General features: G+C 58.2%; 1 protein-coding gene across 2 annotated transcripts in view; it reads left to right on the top strand.

The window, feature by feature from the left end:
- The window catches only part of LPCAT1 (lysophosphatidylcholine acyltransferase 1), a 40842-nt gene extending 27962 nt beyond the window's left edge, over nucleotides 1-12880 (top strand). Inside the window, exons 7-15 of one of the 2 annotated variants that reach the window (XM_068535117.1) lie at nucleotides 788-822; nucleotides 1770-1824; nucleotides 3557-3639; nucleotides 5128-5313; nucleotides 5978-6103; nucleotides 6703-6856; nucleotides 7170-7268; nucleotides 9464-9605; nucleotides 10763-12880. In XM_068535117.1, coding sequence (XP_068391218.1) covers nucleotides 788-822; nucleotides 1770-1824; nucleotides 3557-3639; nucleotides 5128-5313; nucleotides 5978-6103; nucleotides 6703-6856; nucleotides 7170-7268; nucleotides 9464-9605; nucleotides 10763-10947 — 1065 coding nt within the window. In that variant the 3' untranslated portion in view covers nucleotides 10948-12880. The remainder of the gene's footprint in view (nucleotides 1-787; nucleotides 823-1769; nucleotides 1825-3556; nucleotides 3640-5127; nucleotides 5314-5977; nucleotides 6104-6702; nucleotides 6857-7169; nucleotides 7269-9463; nucleotides 9606-10762) is intronic. The other variant, XM_068535118.1, reaches the window with a different exon arrangement.
- Nucleotides 12881-13396: the final 516 nt, after the last annotated feature.

The following is a 13396-nucleotide window of genomic DNA, read 5'->3' as shown; positions in this document are numbered from 1 at the left end:
CTTTGGCTGCCTAAGGTTTGAGCACAGACCCGCATGGAGGGGGCTGGGCTGGGGACTGCGTGTGGGACGCCCCGTGGCAGGTGGGTTTCCAGGAGCCATGAGGGTGCGGGTGGGTGTCAGGCCTGCGAGAGAAGGAAGCCGTGGTGGGTGACCGGTGTCAGGGTAGAAGCAGGACGTGTGTCACCCACGGTCCTCACCTAGGCGGCTGAGGATGGAGAGCGTCTGAAATGTCCCCGTGGGACCCCGGGCAGGCACGGGGTGGGGGAGATGTGGCACTGTGGCTTTGTTCCACGCTCCCTGCCCCCGCCTGGGGCTGACCGTCGGGGGCGCGTCTCTGACCGAGAGTCCAGGCGAGGACCCTGGGGGCTCAGGTGGGTGTGGAGCTGGAACGAGGCTGCCAACAGCATCACCTGGCTAGGTGGTGGTGATGGGCAGGGCAGGGCCTGCAGAGCACAGAGCAGGTCCGGGCGTGGACTGAAGTTGCCCTGGGCGCCCGGAGAAGGAGGAGGCAGAAGGGGGGCAGGATGGGGTCTTGGGCGGACGCTGGGATGGGTGACCCCGGGGCCGTGGGAGGAGAGGTGAGCGAGTCTGGGGGGACCTGCGGTGGTGGGCTCCCCCTTCTCCCCTGCCCCAGAGGGGACGTGGGTGGTAGGGAAGACAGCGCCTCTGGGGTCCCAGGTGGCCAGGGCGAGGGCCGGGGCGAGGCCGGCATGCCCGTGGGCGGGGAGGAGGGGCGCGGCACACACGGGGCTTCCTTCCTGACTCATCGCTCCTTTCCTGCCTCCAGGACACCATCACCTGGACGTGGCAAGGCCCCGGAGCGTAAGTCAGACCCCGCCCTGTCTTGTTTGTCCTGTCCTCCCGGGAAAGCAGGCCCGCTCCAGTGCCCGCCGTGCTGCTGACTTTAGCAAAGGCAGAAACGGAGCGCAGGGCCACTGCTGCTGGACAGCAGTTCGGTTCGGCCCAGGGAGGCTAGCTGCACGAGGCTGGCCTTCTTCACGCTCCTGGATTCCAGGACCTGAAGTTAAGTGTCCTAGGCCCTGGCGGGAAGGTAACCGAGAACCTCTCTTCCCGCCTGTGTCTGTCAGCTCGGCGATCAGCTGCACATGGTCGGCCCCGGACAGGAGAGGGGAGCATGCGGCCTCCTCCCGCGCGGCTGCTGGGGGCGTACGGGGGTCCAGGCGCCGGCGCGTGGGCTGGCGTTCGGAGGCGGAGGGCTGGGTGGTGAGGCCACGCAGAGCCCTCCGAGGGCCCTGGCGCGTCCGAGTGGCGGGGGTGGCATTGCTGAGGCTGGAGGGCGGAGTGGGCGGAAGCCGGGCAATGTCTGGGAAGGGGATCCTTCGGGGTCCCGGTGGCCTGGGCTTGGGGCTGGCAGGACGGAGAGCTGAGGCCGGGCATGGGGATGGCATGATGTAGGGCCTGGGACAGCCAGGAGGGGACGGGGTCAGGTAGACGAGACTTCCTGAGCGGGAGGACAGACAGGGCACAGCGGCTTCCAGGGCACAGCCAGGCGGGTGTGCGTGTGTGTGTTTAATAAACTCAGTGGAGACTTCTGTTAATCAAAGTAGCCTTGTCACTGGGTGGTGTGTTTAAGGTTCAGATTTAGGCTGAGGAAGGCTCAGCATCCCCTCCTGAAGGAGAATTGCCTGCTCGGTGGTGCCCTCTGCAGGGGAGCGGGGTCTGGAGACTTTGCTCCAGAACCAGAAGTAGTTTAACTAAAAGGAATTGAGAATCTTTTAACCAGTGCTGTAAATCCGTTCATTTTTAAGGTTGAAAATCCTGTGGCTCACGTTGTGTCAGTTTCACAATCAAGTGGAGATTGAGGTTTGTATAGATACAGTGTTACACAATGTTGTATGGGAGTTTATACAGATGCGATGTTATACAATGTTATATTGTCTGTATTGTTATAATGTTATATTGTGGTCTCTATAGATACAGTGTTACACAATGTTATTTTGATGTCTCTATACATATAATGTTATATGGATACAATGATACATAGGGGTCTCTGTAGATATATTATACAATGTCATGTTGGTATCTGTACAGATACAAAGTTATATGTCATCTGTCTTGCTTTGAACTTTTTCCATTTCTCATGGCTCCTTAAAGGTGCTTCCCAGGGGTTTTGCATCAACTTTGTGTCTCTTGCATGACTTTTTATCCATTCAGATAGGATTTTAAAAATCAACAGGAAGCTAAGCCCATCGTTCTTTTATTATGGTTAGCATAGCTTAAGGGCATATACAATTGGCATACCTGCAATTAATGATTCTTTTGGCTTATATTTTTACCCAGTACTAACACTGCTGATATCCTACTGCTGAACTTATCATACTGTTATCCTGTGTAATACTTGGTCAGACCAGGTAGACTGCCTCCCAGTATTCAGCCCATTTCCAAAGTCACAATACCTGTCCTCTCTACTCAAATAAATATGGTCACATTCATGCAGCCTGTAAATTTAATTGAGTGGATGAGGAATAGAGTTTATTTTCTTAAAAGGGGAATTAACTTGCTACTCCTACACCTGAAAATGAGAGCTGAGTCTTACACAGCTTAAAGCATTTCATTTGCTACCTTCTGATAAATACTGCAGAGTAATAACTGAATTTACAAATGAGCCCGGCTTTCAGCCAGGTTTTTCACTTCAGTAGAACATAAGCCACTTAATTATAAAGGACTGGGCTGAAAGGGCCATGGCCCGAGTCCAAGGGTGGCTGGCCTGCAACCCAGGATATTTTATGTGGCTCGTTTGCTGGTGGCCGGGAGGCAGCAGCGGGGTGAGACTCCAAGGAAGGTGCTCTATTTCAGACTGGTTTCTAATTTTTTAAGAGTCGGAAAGAAACTGTGTGGCTTTGTGAAATCACTCTAAACTCTTTCTTTGCGTCACTCCTACAAGATGTCAGTGCTAATATGAGGAACTGTTGCAACTTACAAAGGTTTTAAAAAGGTAGCAGTAAGTGAAAGACTAGAATTATATGATGAGAATTGATAGGATTTGGGGCTGTTCCTGTACTCTTGAATATCCATACTGAAGAAAAGGGCTCAGTGATGGTCTTTTTCCTTTTCTACAGTGGGGGGTTGGCACAGGGGGGTGTGAGACGTACTTATTTAAAACACGCAGAGACACACGTTCCTGGCACAGTTTATTCTCCAAATGCAGTAGTTGTCAAAAAGCTAATAATAGTCTTTCACGTGGAAATAATTTGTCGTGTTACCCACAACACAAAACTGAGACTTTAGAAGTGGAAGCACACGTGCGATTCTTTTGGTTCTAAAGACTAAGCCCCTGTGTGAAGTCATAAGCGCGACTCGCTGGCTTCCGTGGCGGAGGAGTGGTGCTCCCGGTGAGGAGAGGTGGGTTGTGAGTTGACACACGTGTGTGTCTGTGCACGCGCGTGCGTGCATGGGCAGCAGTGACGACTCCAAAGACGATCCCAGTGGAGGGACAGGTCTTGATTTGCCCGGGAGGAGGTCATCATCGTGGTGGTGGTGGGGCGAGGGCAGTGTCCTGTGCTCACGCAGGTAACCGGCGTCTCTGTGTGCGCAGTTCCTTCCCGTGTACACCCCCTCAGAGGAGGAGAAGAAGGACCCCACTCTGTACGCCAGCAACGTGCGGCACGTGATGGCAGAGTGAGTGAGCGCCCCTCCCGCGGCGGGGTGGCGGGGTCTGCGGGAAGCCCCGGTGCCCTTGGCCTCCCTGAGCGTTCGTTACTCAGTGTCCCCGTCTGCCAGTGTCGTGGCCTTGCTGTAAAACCAGTCAGCGGCACCGGGGCGACGGCTGGAACCAGCCTAGGCTGAGCATCGGCCAGACTGTGCTTGGCTGCGTGCTTTGTCTCCTGATTCTGTTGGAGGACATTTCTGCTTGTGCAACACTTGGAAGGCGGTTCATTGCCACTTAATTCTGCGCATTGCAAACGTCCCCATTAGCCAGCCGTCCCCAGGGGGGCTGCGTCCGTGCGCGTCCCTCGGAGACAGGCAGCGGGGCCGCGGGCGAGAGCACTGGCCTGGGTCGGCGCGTCCTCGACACTCGCCATCTACCCAGACAGCGTTACTAAGGTTCTTACTCCGTCCCGCCGAGCTAAGCGTGGTATTTCTGCGCTTGATCTTGCGCTGCTCGTACAACAGTGTGTGTGTAGCTAGGAATATTCTCACCTCCTGTTTCCCTGCAGTCCCCGCTTGTTTCAGGCCCTGGCAGCCTCAGCCCAGGCCCCAGGTGCCTTCACCCCTCCTCTCGGTCCCAGCCTCTCCCGGGCAGGGGCTGCCTCTGAGTCCGGCCACGGCAGTGCCTGGAGGGGTGCTCGGACGGTGCCACCTGTGGGGAGGTGCAAACAGCTGCCCTGGTGCGACCTCGGCGCTAAGGGAAAGTCCATCTCCTCACTGCGGATGCGTCGTCCCCGCTTTAGTGCATACCGTGAGACACACTGAGCAAGATCACGCGTTTGACCTCAGCCAGGCGTTCAGTCTGCCCAGGCGCCCTCAGAGTGTTAGGCGCTGGGAGCGGAGTCCAGCAAAACGCACCCGCTCCCCTCAGGCCCCCCTTCTCCGGACCCCACATGCGGACACAGAGCTGCCGGGATGCGGGAGATGCTCAACTCCCAACTTTTGGGAAGTCAGGGCAGTGAGTGACACCCCTGATCAACCTCTAGATAAGAGAATAATATCCACAGAGTCGCAGGCCTGACAGGTTAGGTGTAATTTTCTTTTTTTTTTAGTTCATGTTCAGACAAATTAACTATTAAATATTTTAAATATGTATCCTAAAGAAACTTGTATGGCGTCGTATGATCTGTGTTAACAGAGACGCGTCACGTTCAGTGGAAAAGGGCAGAAACCCATCGGGTCTCCCCTTGCCTCACAGCCAGAACCACGGGGGTGGGCCATCAGTCACCTCCCTGGTCTTTAGGGAGCTGCACCTGGGAAGGGCCGGGGTCCCGACAAGCTTTGCAGGCGGCCCCTGGGCCAGCCTCGTCCCCCTTCCTGTGGATAGCCCGGGAGCTCCTGGGGCAGTTCTGGCGTCTGTCCCCACGCAACCGGGCCTAAGTGCTCTGAAGGGGAATTTAACAGTCTCGGAAAGAAGCCTTCGAAGTCACTGTTTCCTTATTACCTGACTGCACACAGCATTGCCATGGCAACCAGGAACTATAGCTGTGCCCCAGTACCCGCCAGGGACTGGTTCCAGGACCCTCGGAGACCAAAATCCAAGGATGCTCGAGTCCCTTATGTGAGACAGTCTAGTGCAGCTGCCCTCTGTGTCCTTGGATGTGGAACCGCGGATCTGGAGGGCCGACTGCCCCATCGAAATGAGTAAACGCCCTTTCAGTTACGGAGGCGGGGTTGGGGGGGCAGTTTTCTATATGTGGTAGATTTCCTACCGTGAATGTGCTTTCCGTAATAGTCAGGAGAAGGCTGTTTTTCTTGAAATCTGACGCCGCTCTGTGGAATGACTGGGTTCTGACTCTGCATGACTTCAGGGCGGTGCCAGCACAGAGAGCAGCGGCCCCTGCTGCCCGCAAAGATGACTTGAGCTGAACTGACCACCGCTGCGGGCAGCGTCATCCTCTTGAAGGCGCTAGATGCGCGCTAGTTCCCTAGTGGGCGGAAACCACGGTGATGCCAGGCTAACCCCGAAGCTGGGGCAGCCCCGGGTTCCAAGTAATTGAGGTGTTTGGGGTCAGCTATTTGGCCTTTATGTTTAGTGCTGAATATGGTCTTTATTTTGTTTATTTATTTGTTTGTTTGTTTCTATTTTGGCCACACCTCGAGGCACGTAGGGTTGTTCCCCGACCAGGGATGGAACCCGGGCCGCTGCAGTGAAAGCGCCAAATCCTAACCACGAGGCCACCAGGGGACTCCCTGAACGTGGCCTTTAAGCATCACCCTTCCGCCCACCTCAGCGTCCAGAGCACTGGCTCTGCTGCCCCGAGGGGCCGGAGGGGGCGGCTGATGGCGGTGCCCTCCTCTCTCGCAGGGCCCTGGGCGTCTCCGTAACTGACTACACGTTTGAGGACTGCCAGCTGGCCCTGGCGGAAGGCCAGCTTCGTCTCCCCGCGGACACCTGCCTTCTAGAGTTTGCCAGGCTGGTGAGGGGCCTGGGGTGAGTTCCCTGGTCCTTTCTCTTGAGCGCCTAGTTGGAGGCAGTGCTCCTGTGGGTGCCTGTGACACTGCAGTGAGATGGTTCACAGAGGGGAGAGGCTCTGTGCCAGCCCGGACACCCACCAGGACGCCGCAGGGTCTCCGCCTGGGCACTTGGTGACCGAGCTGGAGGTCACGGGTGGCGGGCAATCGAGTTAATTAATGGTGCTTTTCCTGAGGTTTGGGTTTGTTTTTTTTTTTTCTCTTTTTTTCAAATACCAGCTTCATTCCACACAGAAGTAAGTGTCTTAAACCCTGAATGGTCGGCCCTGGCTGTCTGTTTATGGACGCCCCCCTGCCCGCCGTCCGCCATCCCCTGAGGACCTGCCCAAGGGGGGGCCCCTACACCCACAGGGGTGTCAGTGCTTGTGCGGACGCTCACACAGGGCACACTCGTGCCTTCAAGCTCCTGGAAGAGCCTCTTTTCTCGAGGACTGACTGCTGCCTGGTCTATGAATCGCTTTAATGTTTTGTTGGGTCTTAATACATAACAGTAAATCTGCCATTTTCAGCATTTTGTAATTTTATTGAAAAAAAATGTTCCCCTCATTTTTTGTTTAGGCTAAAACCAGAAAAACTCGAACGCGATCTGGACAGACATGCAGAAAGCGCCAGGATGAAGCGGGGCGGGAGCTTGACTCTGCCCAAGTTCGCGGCGCAGCTGGAGGTCCCTGAGTCCGAGGCGCTGGAGGACCTGTTTGCCCTGTTTGATGAGGTAAGGCCTTGGGGGGGGTGGGGTTGGGGGCAGCTGTTTCCCTTGTGATAGAAATGTTCTTCAGACAATTTTGGAAGCAGAGAAGGGGAGACCAGCCCTTGTTGCCCATCCTCCCAGCCACCCACTCTTTTGGGGTATTTTCTCCCCCAAAAGATGCTGTCAAATGCACATAGAAATTTGGCTTTAAATCAACGTTTGCTGATAAACACGCCTGTAGTTTGGGGTTTTTTTAAGCGGGTTGCCAAAAGGCCTGTGACGTCACACCCATGCTCGGGAGGGGGCAGGGCTGTCTCCTGAAAGCGTCTCTTCCCAGAGAGGCGGCGGGGAGATGGACATGCGGGAGTACGTGGTCGCCTTGTCCGTCGTCTGCCGGCCGTCCCAGACCCTGGACACCATCCAGCTGGCGTTCAAGGTAAGCGTGGCATTTATGTGACTTTTAAGCTGCGGGGTCAGTGAGACCTGGGTCACGTGAGACCTGTGATACTTTTTATAGTCCCTTCTGACTTTGGTAAACTTACTGTTTGCCTGCTCTACTCACATAAGCCTGTACTAGCCATCGTTTGTAAAAAGGCCCGCAAACCTCCTCTACTTGATTTCTCCCTGGAATCAGAGTCCTCACTCATAAGAAGAGTGTGGAGAAGGGTCTTCCTGAGTCCTGGATGCCTGAGCAGGACCAATGGGTCCTATCTCCCAACACGGCCTCCCCATCAGCCTGTTGACCAGAGGAAAGCAGGGCTTCGGGACTAAGGAGCCGCCTGCCCCGGCGTAGCCCAGAGCCAGGCCGTTCACCATGGGTGCAGTGAGTCTGGGAGACTGGGGAAGGCCCATGATGGGGTCCCGGCCCGCCCGCAGATCCACCTGTCTGTCCTCAAGCATGGCCTCACCTGGTCAGTCCCCTAGGATGGAGCTGGGCACGCCTTGCCACCTAGAGACATTCTGTCTGTGTCTCACAGGTGCAACTCACATTAGCCAGACTCACGAAAACATGACGTATAGGTCAGGAAGCCGCTGTCACTCACTGCCGGGAGAACCCCTTCTCTCCCTTCTGACCCCAGCAGACCCTCTCCATGGCACACTGGGAGAGTCCCCCACGGTGCAGGGCGGCTTCTGCGGGTCAGGCCAAGGGGGTTAATCAGGTGGCGGCAGTGGTCCTTGGTAGCGCCCTGTCTCAGAAAGCCTGTCCCCTCCTCCGGCCTTGGCGGGCACCTCCCAGGGTTGCCCTTGGGCTCATCGCCCCTGTGCCGGTGCTGCCTTGGCCACGCCCCATCTGGTGGCCCTGCAGCAGCTTCTCTGACGTCTCCCGTGGACTCTGCTGCCACGACAGTGGCTGGCAGGGAGGTGACCAGCTTGTTTCTCAGTGAAACAGCTGAGCATGAGCATGACCACCTTCTAGCAGCACTCACAAGGCCCCCACCTGAGGGCAGGTGCAAGGGCTGCGGGGAGGATGGCACCGCTTGTGCCGCCTTGTGGGTCCCGGCACTTCTCCACGACGACCTCCCCTGCAGTGCCCACCCCTCACGGGCCCCCTGGGAAGGCAGACAGCCCCGTGCCCGGGCATCCCCATGGTGGTGCTGGTGTGTCCTGCTCATGTGGACATCCCGCCGCGGGAAGCCCACCTCTAGGCAGGAGGGCAGAGCGAACGCTCCAAAAAGTCTGGGGGGTTGGGGAGCAGGTTGGTCAGGGGGCCCCCAGCGTGGGGAGGAGAGCCCGCAGACAGCGCGGGGGTGACGGCCCCCAGCTCTCCTGCAGCCCCTGGTCAGGCTGGGGGGAGGCAGGGGCCACTCCTCCAAAACTGGGGCAGGAGGAGGAGGACGTCAGGAGCTTACGGCGCAGGATGGAATGCGGTCGTGTGCTGGTCTCAGCCCGTCGGTAGCCAGGGTTGTGGCTGGACCGGCCCCTGGGGTTCTCAGTGTGACTGCAGTACGCCCTCGGCGACAACCGTCAGGGAACTTTGAAAAGACAGGCCTATTACTCACAGGTCCTGGAGGGCACACGGCGCGCCCTGGGTGCAGCGAGGTCACAGGTCACGGGGAGAGAGTGTGGATCTGCGGCTCTGCCTTTGTCGGGGTTGAGGGTAGGGGCCTAGGGTTTTGGGGGTTCACTCTTTCTTGGCGAATTTAAAGTGTAAGAGTGGGAATTAGGGCACGGGAAAGGAGAAGCAGGGTCACTGAGGTGGTCAGTTACGTGGGTCACCCAGGCCCTTCTGGAAGGGGGACCTCACGGGCGGCGGGGCGGCCTGGCTCCTTTCCTGGCGGTTTCACCGGTCACCGCGACTCACAGCCACAGTGTGTCCATTCAGGTGGGCGTCCGTGAAGTGGGCACCTCGCAGCCAAAGGCTGAACGCCAGGTCCTCACGTTGCAGTGTATATACCACCCTTTCCTGGTGGATTTAAAACACAAGAGCAGGGAACTGAAGGCTCCCGGCTGCCACGCTGCCCGAGGTGCTCATTGCTCCCGAGGGCTCGGTCGTGCAGCTGAGTTCCGGCCATTCTGACCCTGTGGTATCTGGGCCGGCCGGAGAGCTGGGAACGCCAAGGAGGAGAAGCAGCTGCCCTGGACAGTCGGGGCTGGCGGCGCCACGGGGTGACGCCTGCCCCTGCCTTGCAGATGTACGGGTCGCAGGAGGATGGCAGCATAGACGAGCATGCCCTGTCCAGCATCCTCAAGACCGCCGTGGGAGTGGCTGAGCTGACCGTGACCGACCTCTTCCGGGCGATCGACCAAGAGGAGAAGGGCAGGATCACGTTCGGTGGGTGGCTGGGAGCTGGGGAGGACGCCCCTAGTGCGAGGTGGGGGAGGCGCTGCCCCCTGCACTCTCGCCAGGCTCTCCTGAAACCTGGCAGGGCTGCGGTGGGAGCTTCCAGTCTCGCTTCTGCAGGCCATTAACAGAAGCACGTTCCCAGCCCAGCTGTAAAGTAGGCGCCATCCCCAGGGCTGCGGCCGGGCTGAGATCAGGGTCCCCGGTGCGGGGAGGGACTCTGTGCCCGGCCCGTCAGGACCGACTCCTGGGGCATCTCCTCTCCCGGGGTTTTGGCTGCGTCACCTGTCGCCACACAAAGCGGGACAGCCGAGCTCCTCAGGAGCTGGGACCGGAACCTGCCTGGGGACCGAGGCCGGGGCGGTGGGAGCAGCAGGGGCCCCAGAAGGCGGCCGCACAGCGCGCCGGCCCGCGTGCGCATCTGAGGCTGGGCCTGTAATCTCCCTAAAGGAAGAGGAGACGTTTGCTCAGGAAAGGTCATTGTGCGCGTTGTGTTTGGATGGGTTTTTAAATCGCATCCAAATGTCAGGCAGGAGCCGCGGCGCGCTGGTCTGGGTGTGCGCGTGTGTCTGCGCGAAAGGGGGCCGTGCCTCCCGGTGAGCGGGTGCTACTACTGAGCCCTGACCGACCACGGACTCCCGTGGAGGCGGCTCCGCTCCCAGCGGGAGCACGGCGCCTCCCTGCAGCCGCTGGGGCTTGCGGTGCCTTGGGCCCGGGCCTCTCAGCATCGCCGAGCCCCCAGGGTGCCCCAGCGCCGGCCCGAGGGCGCTCCCCACCCCGGCGCCGGGACCCGGGGCCACCGGGAGACACACAGCCGCGCAGGCCCCACGATGGCTTGGGGTGGCTCTCTGCGCACCTGGTGTCCCCAGGGCCTAGCTGTGTCCGTCGAGGCTGCTGCCTCGGGGGCACCAGGCCGCTGCCGGATGCTGAGCACCGAAAGCAGGAGCCGCCGAGAGGACGTGAGAGCCGCCCTGGTCTTCACGGGGACTGGGGCGCAGAGAAAACGGAGGTGCGGTGCCGCGCGGCCTCCCGGGGGTCCACGCAGATGCCGCGACGCCCCAGGGTGTGAGTGGGGCGCCAGGGAGAGACCCCGGACTCTAGACCTGTGCCCCCGCAGGCCGGTAACCGAGGTGCCTTTGTCTTTCCAGCCGACTTCGAGAGGTTTGCCGAAGCGTACCCCGACTTCGCGGAGGAGTACCTGTACCCCAAGCAGACGCGCTCCCAGAGCTGCGCACAGACGCCCCCGGCTCCCACCCCCAACGGCTTCTGCGCCGACTTCAGCCCCGAAGACTCGGCCGCTGGGACGGAGGCTTTTCGTAAGAAGCTGGACTAGGACGTAAGGTTCTGGAGAGACGAGGCCGCTCCCCAGCCGCCGCCCCGTTCGCCGTGACAGCGTGCGGGCTCCACGCTCCCACACGTGCTGTCCCTTTCCCGCCCTCCGGCCCGAGTCCTAGAGCAGCGCGGGCCCAAGGCCGTGGCCGCGCGCGCCCTGACCAGCGTGGTGGGCTTGTGGGGGCGGCTCCCGGGGCTCCCTTCCAGGCGGCACTCGGGGGCCGGCCCGGGCATTGCTCTCTTTTCACCTCGAGCCTCCCGTTTTGTTTCCATCCTCTCCCACCGTCCCTGCTGGTCCGTTCCAGGCCGCGCAGGCCGGCGGCTGCCACACGCACCTGAAAGCGGGACGTGTCACCCGCGTTTCGATTCCGGCACAAAGTCTCTGCCGACCTCGGTGGAATCGGTGGGCAGAACCGCCATCTGATTTTTCAACATTTCTATATTTGCAGGAGCTCATGAGTATTTTATAAACTTCATTTAGATACTTCGGGAAACACTCAGCATTTTTTTTACGAAAAGAGAATTGCTTTTCTACTTCATCTTCCTTTGAGGGTCAGGGGATGTTTATTTATAGGCCCTTTTCCTGACAGACCCCGAGGCTGTCTGGGGCTTTGAGCTAACTCTCCCTCCGGCCTCTCTCGACCAGGGAGCTCCTCTCCATTGGGGCACCCGGCCCGGAACCACTTTTTTGCCTCCTCGGTCCTTTACAAACCCCCTCTTTTTATACCAGCTTGGGGTTTGTGTTTCCATGTGACGTGATCTACTTCACCAAAGTGTCAGCTCCGATCAGAGCATTGAATGTTGGGGAGATGAGGTGGGCCGAGTGGAAATAGGGGGGGAGTTCCTGTCTCCCGGGCCGGGGGCCCCAGGGGACGGTGACACTCTGGAAGGCCCCGCCTGCACTGACTGTCCCCCCCTTCGCACCAGGGTTCTCCGGGCATCTGGAGCCGGATGAGCCTCGGGGAAGGAGGGGGTGGGGAAAAGCGGCGACAGGCAGTTGGGGCGCCCGGGAGGCCTGGGGGGCTCCAGTGCCTCTCTGTGTCCGGGGGCGTCGGCGGGGGGCAGCGCCACCGGGCTCGGGGAGGGGTTCCAGGTGCTGCCTTCACTCTCATGAAACCACCTTGATCCATCTCCTTGTGACATGACTAGAAACCTGTCCTCAAAGCACAATGACAACCACACACTGAGTTTGTTCCCTGAAGCAAAGCCTCTGGGTCTGTTTGGGAAATTGTTTTTGAGTTTCTAAGATGATTGGATTTTCTCTTGGGGGCATCTCCATAGGAAGTGACCGCCAGAGCCAGAAGTACAGGGTAAATGTTTACTAACTTCCTGAGGCTTGGAGATGCGCGTGTCTACAGTTAGACGTCAGAAAAGGAAACACCCTTAACTTCCGTTCATTCTGAAGCCCCTCCTGCCCCGCGCAGGGTGCGGGGTGACTGACATCATTCCAGGGCGCTCGCCCATCAGGCACAGAGCTTCCCGCACGGCCTTGGTAGCAAACAGGACTGATTTCATGATCGTGGGATGCGTGGAGTTTCATTTTTAAAAGAGAAAAACCCACACCTGGCAATGAAGGAGGTGAACAAGCTGAGATGTTCTGAGGAAGGGCCTGGGCCCCGCGTCTGTGGATGAAGGGTTTTTGAATGAAATGCCACTGTGCGTTTTCAGGAAAAAGTCTCTGATAAACAGACACTGAATGGATGTTTGTTCCTCCTGATCTTGTTTTCTCTTTCGCAGCGACTTAGGGTCACGGGCATCCAGAACTGTGAATGTACAGAGCTCGGGACTGAGTCCCCTTGTGTGGGCCCAGGAGCCACAGAGGCGCCCGCCGCCTGCACAGGCCCTGCCCGGCGCGAGGGGGGTGGGACGGGTGCCTCCAAACGAACTCGGGGTTTTCAATGGAACGAATAAAACGCAAAGTCTTACGTACTTGAGGACGTATTTGTTATGTGCGGTTTTTTTCATCAGAAAGACAACAGCAGACGTGACGCAGGGTGTGACAGGAGAACCAGTCCCGCTGGGATTTCTTAGTGCTTTTCTAGGACGTTGGGGAAGCATCATAATTGAACTTCTGTAGAAAAAGCTTTCTGGATGGCAAAGGAAGGGTCGGAGGTTTCTCTGGCACGCAGACAGCGGCTGACGTCTCACAGAGCTCAGCCTCGTAGGCTGTTTGCCGACCTGCTGAGTTGGTTTCTATAATTTCTCTGTGAAACACGCACCTTCTACGTACACTTTGTCGAACAGAGAGAGACAGGAATCTTGAATTCGTCCTATTAAATCAGTGAAGGATTTAGAAATAGAAGTGAGAGAAAGAGCTGATGTACTGCAGTCCCAAAAACTATATAGGAGAAAATTGAGGTTGTGTAGCCAGCGGCTTCCGGATGGAGTGACACAGCATCGTGTTCGTGTCGTAAGTCAGGGAAGCCGGAGAGGGAGCCCGTGGTCTGACC

The sequence above is a fragment of the Eschrichtius robustus genome, chromosome 2 (genome assembly GCF_028021215.1).
Source record: "Eschrichtius robustus isolate mEscRob2 chromosome 2, mEscRob2.pri, whole genome shotgun sequence".
In the NCBI taxonomy this organism is placed as follows: domain Eukaryota; kingdom Metazoa; phylum Chordata; class Mammalia; order Artiodactyla; family Eschrichtiidae; genus Eschrichtius; species Eschrichtius robustus.
Note: the sequence above shows the minus strand (reverse complement) of the source record. Positions and strands in the feature narration are given on the sequence as shown.